Source organism: Cyprinodon tularosa, unplaced genomic scaffold, assembly GCF_016077235.1.
Source record: "Cyprinodon tularosa strain WSP-4 unplaced genomic scaffold, ASM1607723v1 ctg12, whole genome shotgun sequence".
NCBI classification, from domain to species: Eukaryota; Metazoa; Chordata; class Actinopteri; order Cyprinodontiformes; family Cyprinodontidae; genus Cyprinodon; species Cyprinodon tularosa.
Genome location: NW_024038003.1, coordinates 1,538,257 through 1,565,727, shown reverse-complemented (window position 1 = coordinate 1,565,727; position 27,471 = coordinate 1,538,257). Strand labels below are relative to the sequence as shown.

Here is a 27,471-nt window from a genome sequence, read left to right as displayed (position 1 = left end):
TCTCTTCATAGATAACACTTTCCCAGTTCAAGGTTCCATGATAAACCCTTTCTTTGTTCATTCAAAAGCAACAATATATCTCTGAGATGAGAAGAAACAGCAGCAGGTTGTTTGCAGAGACAGGTATCATTAAGTCAATTCAACAGGACCAGTCTGGTAGCTTTTGCTACCAGATTGTTTTGTTTTCGTTTTCTTTTTTTTTTTTTCTTTTGTAACACTGACATCACGCCTTAAGAAAAGTATGATATTACCAAACTTCTGATGCACAAATGAAACTGTTTTGGGAAACAAAATGCCATTGAAAGTATTGTCACATTATTTTCCTGAAAGAAAAAGGAAAGAGGTGCAGACTTTATTAATCATTTGCCAGGCCACCTTAAAACGCGCTGCCGAGTGCGCGTCCCCGCGCCTGTTGCGGGAGGAGCTGTCGGCGGTGAGATCATGTGAGAGTCCACGCTTGGAGAAAGTAGGTTAGCAGGGTAGACTGAGAGGAAAGCAGGCGGATAGAGAGGGAGGGGGGATCCAAACATCGCTCCTTCATCGTTAGGATCCGATCTGTCAAAAAAAAAAAGTTGAAGCGAAGCTGCTCCTCGGTGCGCACAGACGGCTACAATGAGATCAGAAGCGAATTTCTTCACTCTTTTATTTTGCTCGAACTTGATCGAGCGATAATTGAAAGGAGTTTTCCCATTTTCTATCTTTGTTTGTTTTTCCTCAGCGCATTTGGGACTAAGTTAATATTTATAGAGCCAGTTCAGCCAGGCTCCAGCGCTTTTATTCACACTGTTTTCCATCACTGAATTCATGAAGCCTTGTCTTCAACGCCCTGTTCAGAATTAAAGAAAACATCAACATGAGAGGTAAGATGTTTTTATTATTGGTAATAGTGTGTGAAAGCATATCAGTGCTTGTGTAGCTGTATTGGATCATAGTGATGTCGGTTTCGGGTTGAATTTGCTGCCACATGTGTGCGCACAGGGATTCTACAGAGCTCTCCTCCCTGTGCGCACTAATCCCTCCTGGCTGGATTATGGCCGCGCAGAACTGGAGGCGGCGCTCTGTTAAGACACCAAAATTCACATCAAGTGTGATGATCAGGACCTGGATGTCTGGGGCTTAATTAGAAAAAAAGTAAATAAATGCTGATACATGAAAAAGCATAGGCCTATTATCTCTCTGAGGGATTCACAACAAGGAAGCTGTGCGCTTCTAGTGCGTAATGGTGGATTCTCTTATGCATGGAGGTGCCCTGCTTTCCAGTGATCCTTGATAAAAGGCATAACATTTATCACCTGAGACTTTTATGGATTTTTTCGGGGGATCCGTGTCACAAGTTATGCAATGAGGTGAGGGGAGGGGCTGGGGGAGACTATGTTGTTAACCAAAACTACAATTATGTAATCGACGATATAAGGTTTCTTATATTTTAAATCAAATATCCTTTCCTGCCTTTAAAATTTGCATTTACTCATGCAGAGTATCAATATACACATAAGGAAGGGGCCTTACTGTCAGACTATATAATCTTTTACTTTTATGAAGCTGAATTATATAATTGTAGTTTGAATAACATGATAAGCATATTTGTTTTTTCACAGTGGATAATTACAACACAATTTGTGGTGTTGTTGTGGTGTGATAGCTGTGCCAGCATGGCCGACTGTGTGAGTTACGGGGGGAGATAGAAACCCGGCTGTTCCACTGACCTAGTTATGTCACACAGTATTATACAGCGCTTACAGCGGAGGGAGGGGAGGAGGCCTCCAAGAAGCTTCGTGACGGCAAAACGCACAGCGCTACGAGCGACTGCGCGATTTAATCCCAGAAAAGAGCCGCACTGCATTTTACGGAAGAGGATTAGGGCCACTGAAAAAAATGAAAAAGTTTACAGATTTTTACATTTTATTTCAGTATAATATGAGGGAAAAAAAGCCAGAATTCTGAGTTTAATCTCAGATTTCTGAGTTTAATCTCAGATTTCTGACTTTAATCTCAGATCTGTGACTTTTTTCTCAAAATTCTGACTTAAATCTCAGAATTCTAAATGAATTCTGAAAGCTGACAAACATCTTAGCATCAAGCTGTAGCGATGTATGTTTTAGAGACTAAACCAGCTCTCTTGTTTTATTCACCCTCTGCTCTTCCATTAATGAAATAGCATCACCAGGGACCCCTTGGGCACGTAAAAATTCACCTAATTCCTTCATTTTCCACCACTGTGTCACTGGCCCCCTCAAATAACTCACATCTTTGTCAGTGAAGCTGAGTTCTCCCACTTCTGTTCCTTCATGGTGCCCATCTATATTAAAATCATGAGATTAAAGTCAGAATTCTGAGATTAAAGTCAGAATTCTGAGAAAAAGTCAGAATTCTGAGAAAAAGTCAGAATACTGAGAAAAAAAGTCAGAATTCTGATATTAAAGTCAGAATTCCCACTTTTTTTTTACCATATTAAACTGAAATAATATTTAAAAATCTGTTAACTTTTTTGACTGTGACTCAATTTACCCCTGATTCACAGATCTAAATGATTGTCTACTAAAGTTGGTATCGTTTTTTTCAATGGGGTTTTGAAATGATTTGAATTTTTTTTATTCAAGTTTTTTTTTAACAGTTTCCTTTCTGGCAATGTGGCAATAAGAATAATTGTCTTGACCAAAAAGGGCCCAACAGAATTTGCTTTCACAAGTGGAGCAGTAGGGCTATCGCCATACTGTTCCGCTTGATTTATACATATAAATGGCTTTATTATAATTATTCAGGGAGTATTACAGATTATGTGGACACTGCAATGTAAGTAGAACAGGAAAGGAAAAACAGGAAAAAGGAGAAAAGATTAAAGAAAGAGGAGATAAAAGGGAGACAACAATAAAACGTCTTTAGTCTGCTTCCTCACCTGCAAAGAGATATTTAAAAACCACAGATATATTTTGAATACCAATATGAATATGAATATGTGAATACCAAAAATTTTAACAAGCATATTTTTACTTTATGAATCAGATGAGATTGAAAACTTTTAGATTAAAATATATTTATTGCTGTTATATCACTTTGTCAAGTTAATTAACCAGCTACACCTTTATACTGAGCTGACTAGTCGTGTTATTTTGTTGGTCAATAGTTAAAATGTAAGGGAGTCATCAATATGCATTATAGGCTTCTTCAAAACAACATTATATATATTGTATCACATTGTTATTTTGGAGTCAAATAACACCCGTAAACCTTGCCTTAACTACCAGAATAGTGTTGAAAATAAATACATATATTTTATATATAAATGGCTTCAAAATACAATCTTGTGTTAAACTTTAATGTACACTATATTGCCAAAAGTATTTGCTCACCTGCCTTGACTCACATATGAGCTTAAGTGACATCCCGTTCCTAATCCATAGGGTTCAATATGACGTCGGTCCACCCTTTGCAGCTAGAACAGCTTCAACTCTTCTGGGAAGGCTGTCCACAAGGTTTAGGAGTGTGTTTATGGGAATTTTTGACCATTCTTCCAGAAGCGCATTTGTGAGGTCGCACACTGATGTTGGACGAGAAGGCCTGGCTCTCAGTCTCCGCTCTAATTCATCCCAAAGGTGTTCTATCGGGTTGAGGTCAGGACTCTGTGCAGGCCAGTCAAGTTCATCCACACCAGACTCTGTCATCCATGTCTTTATGGACCTTGCTTTGTGCACTGGTGCACAGTCATGTTGGAAGAGGAAGGGGCCAGCTCCAAACTGTTCCCACAAAGTTGGGAGCATGGAATTGTCCAAAATGTCTTGGTATGCTGAAGCATTCAGAGTTCCTTTCACTGGAACTAAGGGGCCAAGCCCAGCTCCTGAAAAACAACCCCACACCATAATCCCCCCTCCACCAAACTTTACACTTGGCACAATGCAGTCAGACAAGTACCGTTCTCCTGGCAACCGCCAAACCCAGACCCGTCCATCAGATTGCCAGATGGAGAAGCGCGATTCGTCACTCCAGAGAACGCGTCTCCACTGCTCTAGAGTCCAGTGGCGGCGTGCTTTACACCACCGCATCCGACGCTTTGCATTGCACTTGGTGATGTATGGCTTGGATGCAGCTGCTCGACCATGGAAACCCATTCCATGAAGCTCTCTGCGCACTGTTCTTGAGCTAATCTGAAGGCCACATGAAGTTTGGAGGTCTGTAGTGATTGACTCTGCAGAAAGTTGGCGACCTCTTCGCACTATGCGCGTCAGCATCCGCTGACCCCGCTCCGTCAGTTTACGTGGCCTACCACTTCGTGGCTGAGTTGCTGTCGTTCCCAAACACTTCCATTTTCTTATAATACAGCTGACAGTTGACTGTGGAATATTTAGGAGCGAGGAAATTTCACGACTGGATTTGTTGCACAGGTGGCATCCTATCACAGTTCCACGCTGGAATTCACTGAGCTCCTGAGAGCGACCCATTCTTTCACAAATGTTTGTAAAAACAGTCTGCATGCCTAGGTGCTTGAATTTATACACCTGTGGCCATGGAAGTGATTGGAACACCTGATTCCAATAATTTGGATTGGTGAGCAAATACTTTTGGCAATATAGTGTATGTCTTTATTCCTGTATGGTGTTTTTTTTTTTTTTAACCAGCTGGACCTTCTTTTTATCTTTCCAAAGGGATTTGTAGGAGCTTTGTTGTTAGAGGCGGATTTCATAGCCAAATGTGCATTGATGTAAATTGGTACTTTTTTGTAAAACTCTACATGCAGCACCTGCCATAGCCCGCCTTTAAATAAAACCACTTCCATATCCTAGCCAGTTTTAGTCAACTGCTTTGCAACATTATGGCATTTTCTACTTTTTTTTGGAAAGCTTTCTTAAAAAGACTATGCTATCTCTAACAGTCAGGAAATTGATTTTCTGCTCAAGAAAACAGAAGTGGGGGGTGGGGGGTTAAACACAGAGAAACATTCGGGCCTCTGATGGAGGGCGGGTCCCTCTCTGGCAGGATATCCAAATGTAAACAAACTATAGTCCTTTCTTAGCTGGCCGGGCCAAAAAAATGTAGGTTTTTTTTCATCACGCAACCTTTTGTTTGCACTCTGTTAATACACGTCAGCATTTTCTACACTGGTCTGAGCACATATCTGGCAATGGGATCAAATTCTATAGACTTATCTTTGTGCTTTTGACATGCCGACATACTGTAAAGGCAATGATGTCTGGTATGACGCTTACTCTGCTCTGCCGTAGCAGGTAGCTAAATATCTATAGTCTTCCACAAGATGTTTAACAACCCAGTAAAACATCCTAGGGCTGGTGTCACAGACAGCCAGACACCCTGCATGAGAGGCCAGTAAAGAGCTTCTCTCTGTTCCAGTCCCCCCTCTGTGGGCCCCAGCTTAGCCTCCACTGGTATTTGCATCTTTTAAAATAGAGAGAGTCCACAGAACACACCAACAATGAATGACCAACCTTTACACATTCTGCACATTAAGCATCCTTTAGATTGAGATCCTTTTACTTTTGAATAGAAAATGTTAGAGATGTAAGAATATTACCAGCAAGGATGTAAAAATAAATGCATACATAAGCACACATTTTAGAAATGTGGAGCTTCAAATCTATGACATAATTTTAATGGAGCAACTAGTATTTCTAATCCTATTGTTACTTGCAATATTTGTGTTGTGCATTGTGAAATAAATACTATTTAAGTTTGCCTCAACGGGTCGTGGTGATTATAAAATTTAGGTGTGACCTTTGTATAGCTGCAGGTTGTCAAGTCATGTTGCTAGGTGTATGGCTTTATTAGAAATCACCATTCTCTTGACACACTGACACACTAAGTGCCACACCTGCCATGGGGCATGTTGGATGTTTATGACCTGCTCGTTGCTCGTTGGATAAGGAGGAGCAAGTTGTTGGAAGCTTAAAGTCAGTGATTTTCCTTCTTCCTTCAGCCTGCCCCACCCTCTGCTGAATTACTTCTTTGTAGAGATAACAACATTGCACATTTAGCTGGCTGATAAATGCTCAGAGGCCAACGTGTTTGTCCTGTCAGTTAAAGTTGCTCGGTTTGCTTTGCATAAAGGTTTGCAGCCATGATGGCTCAAAACACTTTTTTTACCCATTAAGATCTGTACTTGCTCTTATTTTTCCATGATCAGTTTAAGAAGATGTCTTTTTATATTTTGTGACAAATCTAAACCCCTTCGGACCTGATGCATTGTGTTATTAGAAACTAACAGCCGAGCTGGTATTGATCTCTCTGGAATGCTTAGTGTCCCAAGAGGGCGAAAGGTTAAAAACACCCCATGCAGGTCAACAGGGATACTCGGGGTTAAAGTTAATTACTTCCCTTGTTTTTTTTTCTCAGCCATTATTGACAGCCCTCATTATGTATTACTCATCCTACTTTGAGATTATTTAGCAAATTGATAAAACAATTCATATTCTAACGTGTGTATTTAGGTAAATATAAAAAAAAAACGGTCCAAATGGTTGTCCTTTTTCCCAACCTCTTTGTAAAATATTTACTTGTTTAAAGGTTTAATAGCATTGATCTACCTTTTCTGAGTTATAGTGAAGTAAGTCACATTAAACATACGTCAGAGATCCATTTATCAATAGAAAAACTAACTAAAGTCTGACAGGAGAATGTTGACTCAGTGTTTTACCATCAGATTAGCTAAGTGTGAACAAAGATGGTTCAGTCTTACAGTCCTAGCTGGACATTAATAAGGTCTTACCATGGTTTTCATCTGAACGGATGTCTTGAAATCCCTTTATTGGTTAAGGATATCAAAAAACAACCAAAAAACAAAACAAAAAGCTCAAAACAATCTGAGGTATTTTGGTGTGTACGATATAAACACAACTGATTTAAAAGATATATTTTTTATGACAATTTTTAAAAGATTAAAGCTGAAGAGTATCTCACTTTTGGTATATTTTTAGTTGCATGCATAAAATAAACCAATGAGGATGGGGGGCACCAGAATTAACTCTAAGCTGAAGGCCCACATGCTTCTAAATCTGGCCTTGACGGCAGTGGGTGAGTTTATATCTTTAATAAGAGCAGCTTGTTAGATGAAGGTTGGTGCAAACATGCCTGCCAGAGTTTACTTCAGGATATAGCTTTGAAATACTTAAAGAAGCAATTTATTGTTAGTTTTTTTTTTCTTTTTTACATATTTACATTGAAAGTTTAAGCGCTGATTAGCAATAAAATATGAATTTACACCAGGAAATATAAAGCTTTTAATAAGAGTAACAAAGAAGAAAACTGCTAAATCTACTTTTTGTGGCTCAATAATCTAGCAAATCAGCTTAGGTTAGCTAATATTAATAAATGATGAGCGGCATAGATTTGGTGGCATTCAAGTAGTAGTTGCATTAGAACTGAATAGTTATACAAAATTATAGATATGTTATAGATAAATTATAGATATGTCTGCCTATTTATTTATTTTTTGTGTGTGTAAGTAACGAAGTGGCGAAGCAGCACTTCTAAAGTAAACAGGATTTGAATATCCAGCAAATTGAACACATCAGTCTGGCCAACCTATTTACATAACAGCTTGGCTTCAAATGATCACTGAAGATCTCAGACAAAGATCCCCTGATCATTCCGGTTTGTCCGGTCCTCTTCAGAAACTGCTCCCACCGGTTTTTGTTGCTACATCTTTGTCAGATCTATGAAGCTTTTGTATATAATGCTTAAATGTGTTGCTTCGGTCCTACATACAGAACAAGTGTAAATATTTGAAATAGTAGCATTATCAAAACCAGGCATATAAGTAAAGAAAATCAAGAAAGAATCCTAAAAAAAAAACAGATACTCTTCACCTCATTAGATGTCTCCATAGGCATGTAGTGTAAAAACTTTTCTTTTAAAAGTTGTAGTAAAGTCATAATAACATTTCAAATTATTCTGGCTTAAACATGTATATAAATGTACTCTTTATCAGACCATATTGTCCCAAAAATTAGAAAAATTGTATTTAAAAATATATCCTGTCTTAACCCTTTAAAGCCTGATCCAAGAATAAAACAAAACAAAAAATTACTTTTTTTTGGTTTGAATTCCTTATTTGGCCTTTTAACAAAATATGTAAAAAGAAAAAACAGAAATACATTTTTGATATTAATAATTTATTACTATGCGATAAGTCAAGATTATTTTTTGTCTAGTCTTCTGCCCTCTGTTATCAAGTATATCTGATTGTGTACAATAGGATTTTGAGCAAAGTTTTTACCATTATATTATGCAAAAGGTGTCAGACGCAAAACATTTCAGAAACCGTATGTATCAAATATGATACATTTGGCATTACAGGGTTAAAAACCTGTGGGTTTTTTCTCATTATTTTATGCAGGCCAGTTAGTTATACGTCAGCTTGTACACCTAAATTCGGTCAATCATATATCGACGGTCATCTGTCAATCAAATGTTTTCGGTTATAGCATCTTGATTCTTATGTCACAGCTAATATAAGTAAAGGTTGAATAAGAAATAAGAATAATTTACTGTACCGTTGAGTTCCGTCCCAGTGTTCACGGGGATGGACAGCTTTGTCTTCAGCAGGAGTAGAGCTAACAGAGCTGGCAGCGTTGTGAGGCAAGGTCTCAAACATGTACGGCTGGAAGCCTTCTACACCAAACCAAGCTTCTGCCGCACTGGTGTCCTCTTCCACAACATCTTCATCTCCGCTTTCCTCATCTAAATAAAAAAAGTATGACGGTGGAGACTCATCCACGACCTCCGACGAAAACTCTCCTCCTCTTGCATGTTTCCGCTGTCCATAGCATTCCTTGACAATGTCGTTTCTAAGTGCTACTTGGTCCCAATTGTAATTTCCCATTGGGAACCTACTAGCAATAAGTTGCTAACTGTTTAGCAAGCGGCCTCCGAGACACCGGCCACAGTCAAACATGCTTGCAAACCTTCCGCCACAACAATCCCGCCCTCTAGATAATCGACCAATCACATTCACTTTATTCACTTGTGTAAAGTCGGGCACCACTCGGGAGAATTCGGAACTACAACCATTGGATCAGCCGGTTCCTTACGACTTTAAGAGGATAGATGATAATAGTGTATAATTTACAACAAAAGAGCAAAACTAATAAAAAAAAACAACCACTTTATATTGTTATACCACATCTATAAACTTTTTATATTGTTTTTTCCTGAAAAGTCTTGTCTCGGCTTGTAGCATTAAGGAAACTTATCTCTGACTGTGCCTGTATATCAAGTATCCATGAGGGCTGTGCGGTAGGAAAGTATGTGTAGAGTGTATGGGTTGGTTGGATGTTTGACTGGGCATCTGTGTTTCTGACTCTCGGCACGCCACAAGAATAGAATAAGCAGAAGCTCAATGTCAAAGGAGAAGGGAGAGGGGTGGGAAGCAGACGGTCAAGTTCAAGGTTTGAGCAGAGTGAGTGTACAGCACAGCCCGTACCATGACAGTCGAACCACATGTGGGATCATGTTACCGACACCTGACAGTGAAGATATGCTACAGGACAGTAAAGCTATACTTTGTGCACTAACTTGTATTTTCACTAAGCTTGGTATTATACAACAGTACACTTTCTGTAAGCAGTTATATGTTTTTTTGTTTTTTTTTTGCCCCGCTCCACCTTAAAACTGGTTTGGACAGAATGCTGGTTTGCCTCCCTCCCAGCCTGCAGTGGGAAAGTGTGTCAGTGGGACAGAACATCCACATGGGCTGACAGGCTCCTGCTCCAGATTGACAGATGACTCCACCATTGCTGAGGCAGCAGGCAGCACTGTGCAGCCAGTGGGGAGCGAGGAGTCTGGGGAGGGCGGGGCGACGGTGCTGCTGGAGTGATCTTGCTCAATGAGCATTTGCAAAGAATGCTCCCCGGCAAGAGTTATATAATCAAAAGGCAAGGGAGGGGCAGAGAGCCCAAGGAGGAGGGTGATGTTTTTCCATTGCATGCCTGCAGCTGCCCTCATCAGTTGGTGTATTTTAGTCAACAGCTTTAGCAAAGAAGCAGGCGAGCATTTTTTGTTTTGTTTGGGTTTTTTTCAGCACAGACGAGAAAGTGGAAAGTTCTATTTTCCAGAACTAAAGACTCTAACAGTAGCTTCTGAAATCCCTTAACAGATTTCCATAAACATTCAGATTGCCCCGGACAGCACAGCCAAGGCACTGACTGTGTCTTGAAGTAGTTGAAGCTAATGCAGGGGGAAAAAAGGCTTCTTTGTGTATGTGTCATATGTGCAACTGTCATGTGGTGTCCTATGCTGTGTCCTGTTTTATCAGGCCTGCGTTTACCTTTCTTTTCAAGCATTCATGATGTTCTGTAGTTTTTTTAAATGTTAAGATTATTCTAGGGGTTATACCTTCAAGCTTTAGGGAAAGGACTATAGGCTTATTTGAATATTTCCAATTGATACATGATTTAACTCAATAGTGGCATGCTGTCTTTACCAACATTGTCTTTTTTTATTGTACAGTATTTCTTGATTTCAAATTTGAAAGTATCAAAAGGATACCAGGCGACACACATGTGCACTAGGTGACAGAAAGCATCTGATGTTTTTAAGCTACAAAGGAAAAGCAGGGCTGTGTGACTACAATAATGCTTAGCATATCACTCTGCATCAACAGCTTACTTTAATATTGATAACAGGCTGGCACTTTCTGAACGCTCATGCGTAGAGTCAAGGAAAACACAACTAAGGCAAAGATTTGATGGTTTTAATGTTTACTGTTTTCTCCTAAACACCAACTACATTACAACCATATATGTACATCATGCTTCAAAACATAGATTTTCAATAAAACCAGAATATTATTGTCATATTATATGTGCTTATGCATTGTATTTGGAAAACCTGCACATTTAAAAGTGCTTTTTTGAGGTGGTTTTTAAAGCAGTATATGTATGCCACTTTTGAAAGATGCATAAACCACATTTAGCTCTTGCTGTCATGCCCAAAAAAAAAAAACATGTGGTTGTTATCACTATGAATCTATTTTAAAATTTCACAACAGTGACCCAATGATGATGGTGCACAATCTCCCTCTACACTCTGCTCAGCATGCATGGTGTTTGAAACTGAAAGTAAATATGATGACATGACCCACTTTCAAATAAAAGCATCTTATGATTATCCTCTTGTCTAGGGGCACTCAGCGAGCAATCATATTTTGCTGCCAGTTATTCGGTTGGTTCTAAACAAACAAAAAAACATGTTAAATTTCACGATACAGATGCATCATTCCAGAAAGATGTATTTCAGTAACAAAACCTACATTTTTTTTAATCATTTCAACACACCAGCATATGTGCCAAGTCAGTTTACTCTGTGACAGCAGCTTTACATTTTACTACATTAAAAGGGTTTTCATTTTTTACTGTTAAAAATAATTTCAATAAGATGTCAGATACACTTTTGTCTCGCTGTTTGGAACAGAAAAGAATGCCCCCCTGAAATTCTAGTTGCACACTGAAAACAATTGTGCTTAAAGATCTGCATAAATCTACTTATCAGAATCTAAATACAAAATGAATGAGTGCTTTAAATAAGGTTAATACAACTGCACTGTTATTTTGCTGGGATTAAGAAAGTTATTTTGTGTTTATCTTGGTTTTAATAATTCATATCATGAAAATCTCATATGTGCCTGAAATTGAACCGAGAGATTAGTTATTCATTTATTTCACCATATGGTGTTAAATGCAGCAAAGCTTTATTAAAATAGATCAAAATTGACATGAATAAAAAAGGAAAATGTCTTTCAAGAGCAAAAGAAGGCTCCTCCGCAATAAAGTAAGTACTAATTTTCTTTAGCAGGGAGTTTGCAACCAGGTAGTTTTAAACCTTCAGTCACTTCTGTTAATGAGGCATGTTTCAGGCTCCTAGACTCATAAACTGGAAGTCTAAACCTTTTAATGGTGTCAGTCGAGCTCCTGGAGAGGAGTGGCAGGGTTATATAACAGCTCACATAACGAAACCTGAAGCCTTTATAGCTGTCCGCCATAATGTCATGATCACACTTCTAAAGTTTGCTGGATCTTATATCCCTTTGGAGTTTTCAGTAAAATTTCTATTTGGGCTTTTCTCCATGGATGATATGAAACCTTTCAGACTATTAGTGAGGGGATTTAGAGGCTGGCAAACACTATTAGTTTTAAGAGCTTCAGCTGTAGAGCTAGCCTGACGTAGTCCGACTCAATTCTAGTCAGAATATGAGTCTGATACTGCTCCATAGAGCTGTGATTATGGGGCGTGTTTTGAACGAACCAGGAAAAAAAATGCTTCTGCACCCAATTGGATAGACCTACAACCAATAAGAGCATGACGTGCGTGACGTATCTTAAGCGAGGCACAGTTGTTGTCCACAAAAATCTAAGCGTGCAGTTTCACGCCTAGAATAAGAAGATGAGCCTTGATCGCGTTTCTCTGTTCCTCTTTTAAAATTAATTTGCTGTCGATATCTTCTAGAACAGACCTAATAGCAGAATCTACTCACCCAAACTCTCCAGCGGCAGCCATTATTGTTGTCACCCAAGCGCGCTTTGGTCACGTGGTTGATAACGTTACTCTTGATCATCTGTCCATCATCGTATAAAGCCCGCCCTGACAATTTGATTGGATCGCCTGACAGTGGGCTTTAATACTCGCGCTACTATGGAGCAGAGCCAGACCGAACTTCCCGAACTCAAACCTTGTGGGCGGGACTAAGTTCTGACTGGCACCCAGGCTACTGTAGAGCTGCTATTGTAGGAAAATGTGACCGCCATGTTTAGTTCTCAAATATATTTAGGTTAGGGGCGAGATTCAGAGAAACATTCAGATATGGCAATTTTTGGGTTTTTTTCCAGGATGTTTTTGAATTTTCAGTTATGACAAGATTTATTTTCCCTTTTGGGATTTACAAAATATATTTGATTTGAATTGAAGAAAATTCAGTTAATCCAGAAATGAGTTATTTAACCTATTAATGCAATAATAAACCAGCAAGAGATCAGAATCTGCCAATTTTTTATTGACTGACTTTGATTGCTAATCGGCAGGTCAAATACCCCCATTCATTGAATGTATAAAAATAAGAGCTTTAATTTTTTTCTACCTACAGAACAGATTTTCAATGTGCTCTTTTTGTTTCGTCAAAAAAATGATATAGTTATTAAGAGTTAAGGCTGATTCTTATAATAACTCACATTAAAGGACCTGTCACATATATTTTTCAACTCAAAGAGTTTGAACTGTTTTGTATTTTAGAAAAAAAAACAAAATAGCGCATCTCTTTACTTGCCAGCTAGAGTTGTATCTAGGTGGGGTATGTGTGAACCAAGTTTTGGCAAGTTTTATTCACTGGTCCACCTTATAAAGAGTTTCTTGGCCAATGTAACTTTACTTTTTGTTACTTTCCACATGCTCTTAACTTTGGTGGAACATCCAGATTGACCTGGTATCACTGCAACAAAAACATCTGTAGGATCTTTTTCCAGTGTTTTCAGTGCGCTGTGATGAAATCAGTAATCTTCCATAACATAGCTTTTGCTCGCCTTGCCTCCTGAACGTTCCTCTTCAGTCACATTTCTGGTTGCTAGAAAGTCTCCTCTGCCGTAAATCTTTACTGTGAAGTGTATGAGAGAACAGACCCTTCAGGACACATTTAGAACATGCTGTCCTCCCATTTTCCTGAACATGCTTGCTGTCAAAATAGTTAAAGTGTGCAGAAAATAACAGAATCCATTATGATGACTAAGTTCAAACTGTGGAGAGCATTTTAACGTATTATATAGCTCTAGAGTCAAAACAGAATGTAAAATATTTTTCAAAAGTATGTGTGATGCATAATATATTACTATTTGGTTACAATAAGGGAACATTAGAGATTATTTGACATACTATTAACACCCAAAAACACTGATATATCTAATGAGATGGGTTTTTCTATTTAATTTTCTATAGTAAATGCAGAGTTCAGAGATTTGCCAAAGGATACTGATCAGCCTTTAGGCTTTTAGAGTTTGAGATCTGTGACTTAGCAGTTCGATTTGTAAAAAACCTCTCCTCTGCTCAAACACAAAATACTAAAATCTTTTGAAACAGAAAATTGGGAAACAATAAACACAGGCCATCTGAAAAATATTCTATCTTCATTTTAAATATTTTGCATTAAACTGTATTATCTATCACAATACCTCACTCTATTTGTTGAAGAAATTAGCTCTGGAACCAAACTGTGGTGGAAATGTATCTTTATAGAGGAAGTCTGCTCAGAGAGAGGCAGACTCAGGGTTGGCGGTTTTCTGCCCCACTGAGTGCAAAATCAAACCAAACACACCCTCATATGGAGCTCTTTGTTTTTGTCTAAATAAGAAGTGCACCAATCGGGATTTTTAGTGGATGTCATTGACTTACTTGTGTGTCTAGCCATTTCTTTAGCCTTCACTTTAGCACAGGGGTCTTCAACGTTTTCCAGGCCAAGGACCCTCAAACTGATGGTGAAATGGAGCAGGGACCCCCTAATTATATATATTGTATGAAATTGTGTTATATCAAATTGATCCTGTAGTCACTCTATTACAGATGGAGTAATGTAACAAAAGTAATTTCGCCCTGGGATTATTATAAGCATTTCTGATTCTGATTCCTGGTTGATGGGACAGGTGTATTGTGAATGAAACAGTGCCCCCTGTTGAAGACCTCCGCTTTAGCACATCAATCAGTAATTATGTATCAGTTTACAAAATGAACATGAGGATGGTTTAGATTCTATAGGTTTAAATCATATTTTTTGTGCATTTGACTGAAAATCAAATCATGTTTTTTTATCATGCTAGTCATTGATCAGAATAGATCACAGAATCCAATATCTGGCTGATTCATGCAGCTAAAACAGTCTGAATTGAAGTTTTGTACCACTCATGTCTTTGCTATATTTGTACCTACTGATCATAGCTACACGTAGAGTTTTCTGTTAAACTTTTTAGTGGGTACGTTTTCTAATCTGTCATTGGTTTTGTTTTGGCCCCACAGCTCAAATCGAGATAATCCCCTGTAAGATCTGTGGGGACAAGTCCTCAGGGATCCACTATGGAGTCATCACCTGTGAAGGCTGCAAGGTAAGGGACAAGGAGTGAAAGATCATGCTTACCCAGCCTCAAATGTGCAGATATGATATTCATTTAATTTCTTTTATGCATCTAGGGTTTCTTCCGTCGTAGCCAGCAGAACAATGCGATGTACTCTTGTTCCCGACAGAGGAACTGTATGATTGACCGAACAAACCGCAATCGCTGCCAGCATTGCCGTCTACAGAAGTGTCTGGCTTTGGGCATGAGCCGAGATGGTAAATATTCATTAAAAGAGCAACGACGAAAACATTTTTGCATTACACTGTATAAAAGGGGTGTCTAAAATCTAGAGAAAAAAGTTAAATGCCAGGGAAAAGCTATTCACTAACTAAGTGAAATTATTCATGCAGTTTTAATTTTTTTTATTTTGTAAAAACCAAATAATTTGCTTTGTGTAGTGAAAGGTAATTTCTCCCCACAGCTGTGAAATTTGGCCGCATGTCAAAGAAGCAACGCGACAGCCTCTACGCCGAGGTCCAAAAACATCAGAAGTCTCAAGAATGTGTGGGCTCCAGTGGATCCACTGTGCTGTCTCTACCCAGGGAGGATGGAGGCTGTGGCAGCGGGGCGGACGACGGTGAAGAGGGCTTGAGCCAAACCTACAGCAGTGTAGGTTCCACCTCAACCCTTAGCGACCTGGACGACATCGCTGCGCTGCCCGATCTGTTCGACCTGCCGCTGACGCCTGAGGAGGCCAGCGAGTACTGCAGCCTGGAGCTGCTGGGAGGTGGAGGAACGAGCACCGGAAGCACATCCAACTCTTCATCCTCATCTTCTGCTTCCTTATCCAACCACAACTCCCCACAGCAGACCATAATGGACACAGGAGACAGCTGTGGGAGTCAGCTTCTGCTTACACACTCTCTTCTAGGACGCAGACACTCATCTTTGGACCATCTGCCTGAAGACTTCTCAATAACAGACCTTGGTGAGACTAAAAAGAAAAATATAACGACTAAGGATCAATTATTACTAAAGAAAAAAGGAACATCACAAACATTATATTAAAACTAAACTAGAAGATTGACCTTGGTTATTGAAATGTTGTCAAAGAAAAGCAGTTACTGGATGGATTTGAAAAAGGCTTATATTACTCACGTAGCTTGGCTCTTTTTCCTCTTTTAATTTTTTATGAAAGAGCTGAAGAAAAAGTGAACTGATCAATTATTGCTAACATTCCTGCCAGTTTCATCATTTGATTTATTGGAACAATATTTTCCTTAACCTTGCATTTCTGCAAGGATAATTTACTGATAACCAAGGACAAGGATAGATCTCCTAGTTATGATGCAGAGGAGCAAGGGCAATGTTAGAACGGGGGCTAGACAGATAATTCTTTAATTCACAAACTGTTTAGAACAAAGGATTTATATTATCTATAGTAATAATATATATAAATATATAATTGATATCATATGTGTAATAATAGATTTCATGTTTATTATATCACAAAAGGAAACTTCTGTGGATAGTAAAGGGACACATTTCAGATGAATTGTAACTAGTGGTGAAGGTAGAAAACATCTAAAAGCTAATGAGGTATGGGTGAAAATGCTCTGGCACCGGTTTATTTCTGAATAATAAATCAGCAATGCCTTTATTGTTTTTTCAAAGCATTAACTTACTCCAGTAGCCTCAAAAATGTTCTGAGCAAGACAAAACTGACTTTGGAGGTATGTTTTTGTTTGTTTGTATAGAGCACATCACTCAGAGTATTGTCAAGTCACACTTGGAAACATGTCAATACAGCGCCGAAGACATGAAGAGATTCACCTTGGTACATTACACACCCGAAGAAACCCGAGGTTTTCAAAACAAGGTATGCAAAAAAAGCAATAAAACATGGTGTTTAAGGCAACATTTTACTATTGCTAAACACATCTTTTAAACAAAAGTTTACAAAAGAGTTGGGGGAGTGGTGGCCTAGTGGTTAGGGCATTGTGCTTGGAATCCAGACGTTATGAGTTCAAACCCCACTCCCACGGACTGCCACTCTGGGTCCCTGAGCAAGACCCTTAACCCCACCCTGCTCCCTCGGCGCTGCACAATGGCAGCCCACTGTTCCCAAAAGGGATGGGTTAAATGTTCATTTCATTGCTCTGTACTTGTGACAGAGTAATGACAATAAAAAGCTGGAGAAAAAAAAGATTTAGTGTCAAGTTTTAGTTGTATTTAATTATGAACTTTATATAATAAGTATTTCATTGATCTCCATGTAAATCAGAGTTTTATATGGTTTATAGCTCATAGTGCTGGAAAACTGTGACATGGGATGTGATGTAATTTTACAGACTTATGTTCCAGCTGTACAAAATAATAGGAAAGTCATTAGACAGCAGTCTAAGCACAGAACCCTGAGTTATGCCACATTAAAAGTGTGTGTAAAGCCAAAGACTCTTATAAACTAATTATCTATAAAGTGAAACTTAAACTACTACTAAGACTATAATAATGCAACATAAAATTCAGTTCTACAATTAGCCTAGCTGCTAAGTACACTATATAGGGAATATGTTCTGTACGCGCCTTGCAGTTTTTGAACGCCGCTAAAATTAGGTGGGATTTTATTCCCAAAGTTCGGACTCCAGCGTTTATGATAGTTAAGGTGTTATTTCTAATAACAAAACAGAATGTCAGATGACATTTGTATTGACCTGTCATAAAATGTATCTTAACATGATTCTATTTTTGTGGCCTTTTTTCAGTCAGCGGAGTGGATGTGGCAGCAGTGTGCACACCACATCACCAATGCCATCCAGTACGTGGTGGAGTTTGCCAAGCGCATCACAGGTTTCATGGACCTGTGCCAGAATGATCAGATTATATTACTAAAAGCAGGTCAGTGTGAACTCCAAAATAAAAAAAAAATACAAAATAAAATACTCTATTAGCTTGTTTTTCTCTGTAAAGATTAGTTATTTTAAAGTCCTCAAAGTTTTAATCTTGCTAACTGAATTTCCTTCCTTCTTGTTCTTTGTCTCCAACCTTCTACCTCTGCCTGTTAATTTATATAATTTTTTTTAACATTCAAAATATTTATGCCATCCTGCTCTAAACACTGGGGAGAAATAAAAAAATTCTGTAAAAAATTATATTTACAATTTCCTGCATATATTTAACAATGTTTTTGACTTTTTGAAAAAAATGAACCTTGTTGAATATTTGTACAATACTTAAAATTACTGTCCCATTCAATTTGCTCTTGTATATAATGTGTCCTAATCTGACTCAAAATTGACAATTTGTTGTATGTTTTTGCATGTTTGGAGTATTTTTGCGCCTTTCCTCGTCCTGCATCTTTCTCTTCGTTCTCTTCCTCTTCTTCTACGTCGTCTCTCTCTCCATCTCTGCGTGTCTATTCCTCTGTTTCTGGCTACCTTTTTTTAGGTTGTCTGGAGGTCCTACTCATACGCATGTGCCGCGCCTTTAACAGCAACAACAGCACCATCTTCTTCAACGGAAAATTTGCCCCAGCTCAGTTCTTCAAAGCTCTCGGTGAGGATAAATTTGGGCAAAATTGTGTAAGCATCAAAACACTTGCATAGTTAATGCACATTCATACGCTGACGTTCTACATGTCTTGGGTAAGCTGATAGACTGCTTTCTATATACTAAAGAAAAGCTGAATCTACTAAGAAAGGTTTTTCAGGATAAGTGTGACACAGTTTGTTGTGAACCCCCTCCCTGCCAAGAAAAAGAAAAAAAAAAGTTGTTGTAGCTGCTGAGCTATTTCTGGTTGACCTTTAAATTAGATCAAACCTGTAAGAGAAGCCAAATGTTTAGCCTGAGGTTCCACCTTTGGTATCAACAACTATATGATATCGCCACCAAGTGGGAGAAATTGAAATTACTGTGCCCTTAATTTCATATAGAATACACTTTGCATTATCAAAGCCATTCCAAATAAAGAAATTTCAAAAACAATCCACTGAACTTTGTTTCCAAGTTTGAAGACATTTCACTTCCCATCCAGGAAGCTTTTTCAATTCAAAAGGTCAAGAATAGCGTTCAGTTCCAGGCTTTACACTCAACGCTATTCCTGACATTTTTAACTGAAAAAGCTTCCTGGATGGGAAGGGAAACATCTTCAAACTTGGAAACAAAGTCCAGTAGACTGTTTTTTAATTTCTTTTTTTTTTTGAATGACTAAGACCTGGATGACTGAGAATCTTCACCAGCATTATCAAAGCCTTATGCCATGTTATTAAAGGGCTATTATGCATTTGCACACAGCCACTGTAATGCAACAGGGAAGCTTAGCAAAACTATAAATAGGTTTCAATTTGGCAGAAGTCCTAATAAAATAGCCCAATGTTTGTGGTTATTACAAGGCACAATTTTAAAGAGTATTCACACTTTAATAGATACTGTTGGTGAGATTTACAAGAACCTTAGGTAAGCGGATAGAAGTTTATTTCCTTTTTGTTATAATTTGCAGACAAAGAGGCCTTATTCCTACACAGCAGATTATATTTTAGTTCTATCCTATAAAAAATAGACCAATCAGAGTAACTTATTTGATAGTCATCTATCTGATGTACTATGTTGTCTATGCAGGGTGTGATGATCTGGTGAATGCCGTGTTTGAGCTTGGAAAGGGACTTTGTCGTCTTCAGCTCTCAGATGAGGAGATGGCCCTGTTTAGCGCTGCTGTTCTTTTATCGCCTGGTAAGTATTTTTGCTTCTCATTCAGTCATGCAAGCATTTATAAAGACCATGAAGAGCAACCAAACAATTCTCAAATGTCTATGTTGCTGTTTAAGCTCTAGTAAGATTAAAAAAAGATGCCTTATGAATGATTGATTCTGTGAAAGCAAAACATTAATTCATGTTTATATTATAAGTTCACGTGCTGATTTTATTTTTAGCTTTAAAGGTTATTTTGCTAAGTCTTGCATTTTGTGTCATTGTTTCTATTGGGCAGCCTTTAACTTAATTACTGTTTGTTTAGACAAAGCAATGAATAGTATACACCAAAATCAGTTCCGTTACGGTTTACAAGTTGCTTTGCATAAATTATTAATTTGAACTTGCCATTGGGAGAGATATGTCACCATTTGAGTCATATAATAAGTTTAAGTTTAATGCATGAAGCAGTTGTTAAGATATAAACTGCAGAGCGTGAACAATTTCAGATATAGTTTTAAATGTGAAATCATTACAAAGTTTGAGCTTTGTTTTAATCTATGCTTTTATAGATCGACCCTGGCTGTCAGATAGTCAGAATGTTCAGAAACTCCAAGAGAAAGCCTACCTGGCTCTACAGCACAGTCTACAGAAGAGTGGAGCTTCTGAGGAGAAATTAGACAAGGTAAACAAAAGCCAATTTCTTCAATATTTTTCCACAGATAAAACACATTTCTTGGATCCGATTTTTTTTTTTTGAATTGCCAGAAAACCTAACTTCAGAGTTAATAAGATACATTTCAAGTTTAAAATTTTTCATCTACACTTCATTTAACCAGGAGCGTCTCATTGAGATTGTAAAACCTCCTTTTTCAAGGGCGTCTTGGATAAAAGGCAGAAAAAGCTTTAGATATGAGCATATTGTAGAGTCAAATGAATCAAGGTATGATAATATAGGTATTCTAATCATTTAAGCTTTCATTTAAAATGTACTTTATAAAGTATCATCAGCTTTATTTTATTCAAAGCTCTTAAAAGCAGTTTTATAAAAATAAGTTTTTTTTCCTATACAGAAGCAATGCTGTAAAATTACATTTCTTGTTGTTCATGTTTCAGTTTCAAAACAAACGGATAGCAATATATGTAAAATTTAATATTTTTATATTAAGCAAAGGCAACCCAGCCCAGTTCAGATTGATATAAAGCAAAGAAGAGCAATTACACACCCCTGATGAACACTGCAGTAAAACACAATTAGAGGAACTAACATTTGTGTAAACGAAAAGACTTCCCTTGATTGTAAAACAGAACATGAATTTTGATTGGATAAAACAAGACAGTACGTAACAGAAACACAGAAAACACCTGTGCTGGCAGATTATCAAAAAACAGAGGAACTAAATCGTATAACAAAAACGTTCCTCAAAGCCTTACATGAAAATGACCAAGTAGAGTTGTGTTTTATTGTGTTTAAACAGATTGTGTTGAAACACATTATTTTTGTTTATTTAAAGTTGTTAACGTAAAAAAAAAAACTTAAAGAACCTTTTACGTAGCACTAAACTCATACATTTTCTCACCAAATCTGTCTTGCTCTCTGTCCCCCCCAGATGTTGTCGAAGCTGCCCGTAATGAAGTCCATCTGTAACCTCCACGTTGATAAACTGGAGTTTTTCCGTTTGGTGCACCCAGAGACTGCCTACAGTTTTCCACCTCTGTACCGGGAAGTTTTTGGTAGCGAGATGCCTCTGCCGGATTCCACCGACAGCTAAATACAGAGATAAAACTAGAGAGAGGACGCTAGAAAGTAGAGGAGGCAAACGTGAGACAGAGAACAACAGAAACCAGCAGTTAAAGAGACAATCAAGGACTATAAATACTCAGTCTCCCTAAGTAGTCCTCCACTATCCCAGCAGGCAAAGCACCTTACACTACATACCATAGATACTTCTGCTCAACTGCAAATTGTAGCATTGTAAATCAGTGCTCGGGCATCTTATTAAAATCACAGCAGCCCACATGGCATGTTAAAAGCTCCAAGCTCTAAAATATATTAAAGTATGGATCCACTGGGGATCACCGAACTAGTTATGAATGTATCTCTTTTATTAGCACCAGTGCACAAATAAGAACCAAACAATGATGAATGTACAAACCTGCAAATCTAAAACAAAGTTTCTCACATAGAACTGGCAAGAAGTTGATGCATATTACTGCAGATGTTAGGCAAAAGCTCTCGATATTATACATCTCAGAGGGATGCACGTGCATTTTCACGCACCCTTTCACTGATTCTCATTTAGGGACCAAGATCACAGATCAGAGCTTCCTCTGATATGCATAGAAACCAGTTGACTCAAACAAATTGACTCACTGTCTAGAGTCAAGACAGCAATCAGTTTAACTAACAGTAAGTAGTATTAGGTGCTGCCTTTTCGTGGGCTTTTGTAATGCAATGAAAAAAACCTCAGTCCCTCAAACCCCCTTCCTTGTAAATGCCACTTAGAGACAGGAAAAGATAAAAAAAATCTTTAATTTATATACACATTTATATATATAAAAAAAAAGATATTTTAAATAAGAATGTAAATAGATATCTATGTGAGTATATGGAAAGAGTAATGGACGGAGAAAAAGGAGTAAAGTGGACACGGAGGCACAACTGATGTTTGGACTCAGATCTTTTTTGTATATATTTTTTTTTTTTCTGGATGAGTTTTCCTCTTTTGGCAGAATTCTCAGGTTTCCACTGCAGCAAACCCCTCTTGGCACAACAGCAAAGGGACAGCCAGTCTGCCAGTGAGGGGGTGGACACTTGTTGCAGATTTATCCTAGCAAGCAGGAGGCAGCAAACTTGCACACAGTAAAGAAAGACGAAGGAAAAGAAAGAACTGCTGACTCCCTCTCTCTGACAAAGACATGAGGACATGCGCGGGCACTAAGCGACAGAGAGGGCAAGCCAAAAGATGACTTAATGGACTATATAATGACAGGGGGTAACACTGTCTGGTGTTTCTGACTGTCATTCAGTACGGCAAGAGTACATTGATGTAACTGTGTTTTGCTGAAAGTGTTTTTGTTAGCTCAAGGCTGGGTTTGCAATGGTCCATATGCATCATAAAAACCTCTCTGCTGGTTGGTGCAACTGTATTATTTTGTACATTTGGAGTTTCTCTCCTTTAGTCCTACACCCAACACTTTTCCAAATATCAAGCACTTATACTTTCCTCTTCCTCACTTGACACTAGTCCAAGGCCAGACAGAGCTACCAGCTGCCCCCCTGAGTTTTGCTTCCATGCCAGTAAGACTTCGGTTAGTCTGTTTTTTTATTATTATTTTTGTTCCATGTCTGAAACAAAATCAGCCATACCTGTTTACAGTTCATTCATGTACATAACACACTGTTAAGAAGGTTATTATAATGTCTTACTACGGACGTGCTACTTGCTGCTCAGGGAGATAGCTGTAATCTCTTGTCCCTTTAAGTGTCATCTTTTTAGCCTTGTACTCCTCACATCTTTGCATCTAAGACCCATAACCATAATCACTGTGGACGTAAGCTCTATTTTTGTGAATGTTAACCACAGAAAGTGTCAAAGCCCCTCTTTGTTTGTCCTAATGTTGTAACCTTCAAGTTCAGATTCATAGAATTTTAAAACAAACAAACGGGAAAAAAAATCTGTTAGTGTTCGAAAGATATTTTATTTGGGTTTCAATGTTCCTTTTGCTGTGATTTTCAGTCATTTGTCAGTCTTTTATCCACATTTTCTTCATGAGTCTCCACCTTTGGTCTTGTAAAGTCAGTGATTTTCTTTTTCTAATTAAAAATCTTTAGAAAAGGTGCAAACAAAAGAACAATAGTCTGACTCCCTTTCTTGTTTCCCTCTATGACAAAATGTACAACAGGTATATTACTAGTTCAAAAATAACAGTCACAAAGCTCAATATATATTGTTGTCCAGTCGGATACACTATATGTGGTTTTGAGAATGTAATAAATTGTTTTTTTTTTTCCTTTGGATCTGTTTGTTTTCTTTATTTGGAACATAACCTTATCTTCTCGATAGATGTTTCCAAAGGTTTTAAGTCTGAATTCACGATCTAGCATGTCCAATATCAATTTATAGCATGATAACTTAGGAGCCATTTAACAAATTAACAACATTTAAAAAAAATCACTTAACGTTTTACTCAGCTGTTTGAGGCAACAATATTAACTGGGTTTCCGCCTAGGTTTTTTCAATGCCTATCTGCCCTTAATAGCAATACAAACCCTGTAAACTGTAGGAGCCGTCACAATGAGGCCAACAAGTTAGCAAGAAAGCTTTCTAGTTCAGAGTGAGCAGCTATGTTACCTTCATTTGTTAATTCTTGTAAATGGTGCTGCTGTATTGCCAGGTCCCTCTTGGAAAGAGATTTTATGGTCATGGAGGTTTTATCTGAACGAATGAATAAATGAATGAATGAAGAAAAACTGAAACGCAAAAAAAAAAAAAATTTAACATGCAAATAGAATTAGGGCTTCATGGGGATGTAGTTTGCAGCACTGTTACTTTGCAGAAAATAGGTCCTAGGCTCAATTCCTGGGTCCTGGTTCTTTCTATTTGGACTTTGCATGTTCTCCCTTTGCATGCATGGTTTCTCCCCAGGTACTCTGGCTTTATCACACTGTCCAAAAACATGACTTTTAGGGTGACTGGCATGGATTGCTAGAGATAGGCATCAGCCTCACCACGACCCTGAGGGGTCAAGCAGGATAAAATGAATAAATAAGATATAATTAATATGTTTAATATATATATAAGATATGTAAAGAGCAATACTTTCAGTCACTGAAATCAGGCGTTTTCTGTAATGTTCAGTAAATGCCCCTCTTAACAGGTATTTTGGTTCTCTGTTCATGAGCAAGGTACTTTAATTTGTCTCGGTCAATTGGCTTTTTATAATTATGTGTCCAAACAAAAATTCAAAATCAATATTTTATTTTACTTACTCATTATTTACTCATACGATTTTATGTGTTATTACTTTTTTCCGTTTTTAATTACTACAGTGAATTTATAATTTTCTTAAATGGGAAAATTGTACACTCATATATATATCTTCTACACATTTTTTTCCATAGACACTTTTTTTTAGTGTTTTTATATTAAAAACATAAAAATACTAATAATTAAAAATATAAAAATACATGAACTTGACCTTTCTACTGAAAAAAAAATTCTTAACAATTTAAGATCTATTAAACCTATATTATGTTTGTTGTTATATAATACATATCTGATTTTATTTGATTTAAGGTTTTTGGTATTGACAGGTTTGACTAGATGAGGCATTGTATCTGTCCGTTCTCTTCCATTTTTCTGAGACCTGGTTGAAGAGGTATGAGGCAAAGGAGAAGGGGGAGAGGGGATATGTAGTCCCTTTGGGGTATTCTGAATTTACCAGTGGATCCCCAGAAGGGTAATTCTTAATAAACATCCAAAAGGAAGGAGACTCCTTTCAATCTTAAGAGGCAGAAGTTCTAATCAGTGTTTCTCTGAAATGATGGTGCTCCTTTCCCTAACCCATAATCCGCCCTTAAGAATGAGTCAGGCCATCCCATAAAAATTGCTTGTATCTGCAATCTTGGTCTTTCAGCATGATCCATATCTCCTGACCTTAGGTGAAAGCAGGAATGTGGAAAGGCTGGTAAATCGAGAGCTTTCTTCACCACAGTAAATGGAGCAATACCTGGGAGAAGGCCCCCAGCTATCTGACCATCTCCCCTTCCATCCGACTATTACTCGTTAGCTTTAAAACAGCACAGGACATGTCACCTCTGATAATTCATGCCTTTTATTGGTCTTTTGTCAAATTATCTCTTAGAAGAAAAATGGCAAAAAAAAAATCTATAGCAGTGTTAATACAGATTTCTAGTTGAAGTTATGCCCAGTATTTTTCCAAGGACTGTGCTATGTTAAAGAGAAAAACGTTAGCCTAAGATTCTTTTATAGAAGCAGCAGATCTGAACTAACAAGAAATCATAGAATAATTTTCTTTCATAGATCAAGGTACATGTCCCTGAACACTACCTCATTTTAAGGTTTCACTCTTGACTAAAGTATTTTGTTCTTTCTTTTTTTGCAGAAAAAAGCAGAGTTTTTAAATCAACTGATCATTAATAAGAGCTGATCAAGCAATTATCTAACAGGTTCTGTTTATTTTTTTGATTTTATTGGTGCAGCTCTGGTAAAAAGGGTGTAGGCTGAAGAACATGGCAGTGGTCTGGGGGCAGTAGGGCTGACCCAGGGTACTATTCCTACAGTTACTGTCACTCCATTTCACTACACAGTCATGACATGCATTATAATTAGGACTGTGTTAAAAATATACTTTTTTATTCTGAATCGATTCTCATATTAATTTGAAATGATCAATTCATATAACTAAAGATAGATTTTGATTTAAAAAAAAAAAGAAAACAGCAACCTCATTCACTGCCTTTACAGCCGCCATCAATGACCATAATTGTATTACGGTATTTAACTGTTGGATGTTAATATAACACGAGAATCAAATTGGATTGAAAATCTCTTCAAATTTTAAGATTTGAAATCAAATTGATTCTGAGAATTTGAATCGATTCCCAGCCCTAATTATATGCTAAGTAAATTTTGATTTCTTTGTAATTCTTTATCCTAAAAACTCCTGCTTTTCAGCAATAGTATATATAACTTTTAATTCAAAGTGTTCAAAATTCTTCCGTAATGGGCAAAATTAATCTAAACCATTCAGATGCAATAACTCATTTTCTTATTAAAGATACAAAGTAGTTTTATAGTCAAAACTTGCCCTGTCATCAATTAAACATGCAATAATTTAATAAGACAAAGCGGAAAAGAATGAAGTATTGTGAGTCCTAAAAAGATATTAGATGTTTGTCTTAAAGAAAGAAAAGTGTGCAATTTCCCAATATTTTGAGAGGAATGTTCGGTATCTTTTTTTGGTCTAAGACTTTTAGTCAATTCTTATAACAAAAACACAATAAGAAGTTGTTGGATGTTTACTACCCCACTTACTTAAATAATAAAATTACATTGCTTGTGATAGAATGGTATCATGTTTTAAAGATTTAAAATTAAAGACCTTTTAAAATAATCATTGTTATTCTAAAAAAAAATATAAGCCCATTTGTTGGAGAGCCAAATTTGTATAAATTTATGAGTTTCAGTCAGGTGCTGTGTACAAACATTTCGAGGACTGCATACAGCCCCTGGACTGCACTTTGGGCACCCATGTTTTAATTCACAGCCATAACTTTGTGAAGGACTGTTGTGGACATGTCCCCACCAATAATTTTAATTCATAGACTTTGGCAATACCTGGGACAAATTTCAAAATTTGATTTTGCTGCATTTGAAGGAGGATATTCTCTAATGTAGCCTAAAGGGAAAACATCCATCAATCTGTTAAAGATATTCTCTGTGTAGGCACCTTAACGCTCCAACTCTCCGGTTCTTTTCTCTGAAAAGAGATCACTCGGGACAAACTCTTTAAATAACACTTCATAACTTCTATGTATTAAATAACCAGGAGACATGACAACAGATTCTGATAGAAATTGTAATCTTGCTCAGATCAGAGAAGTTGCTTAGAGTTTGCATAAGATTAAAACATCAGTTCTGACACGTAACAGGTAGCCAATACCAAGGTGTAATAAACTCACACATCATCAGTGATAATTATCCTAACAAATCTATCCACAATT

The 27,471-nt window shown here is 37.5% G+C and overlaps 1 protein-coding gene across 1 annotated transcript; it reads left to right on the top strand.

Annotated features, from left to right (window-relative positions):
• Positions 1–447: 447 nt before the first annotated feature.
• LOC119773608 (nuclear receptor ROR-beta-like) lies at positions 448–23,388 on the top strand. The gene is made up of 10 exons (XM_038270669.1): positions 448–860; positions 14,998–15,083; positions 15,169–15,310; positions 15,517–16,023; positions 16,793–16,914; positions 17,801–17,933; positions 18,483–18,590; positions 19,653–19,763; positions 20,294–20,406; positions 21,332–23,388. The coding sequence occupies exons 1-10, from the start codon at positions 854–856 to the stop codon at positions 21,491–21,493; spliced, it is 1,491 nt and encodes a 496-aa protein (XP_038126597.1). The 5' UTR covers positions 448–853; the 3' UTR covers positions 21,494–23,388.
• The last annotated feature ends 4,083 nt before the right edge of the window (positions 23,389–27,471 follow it).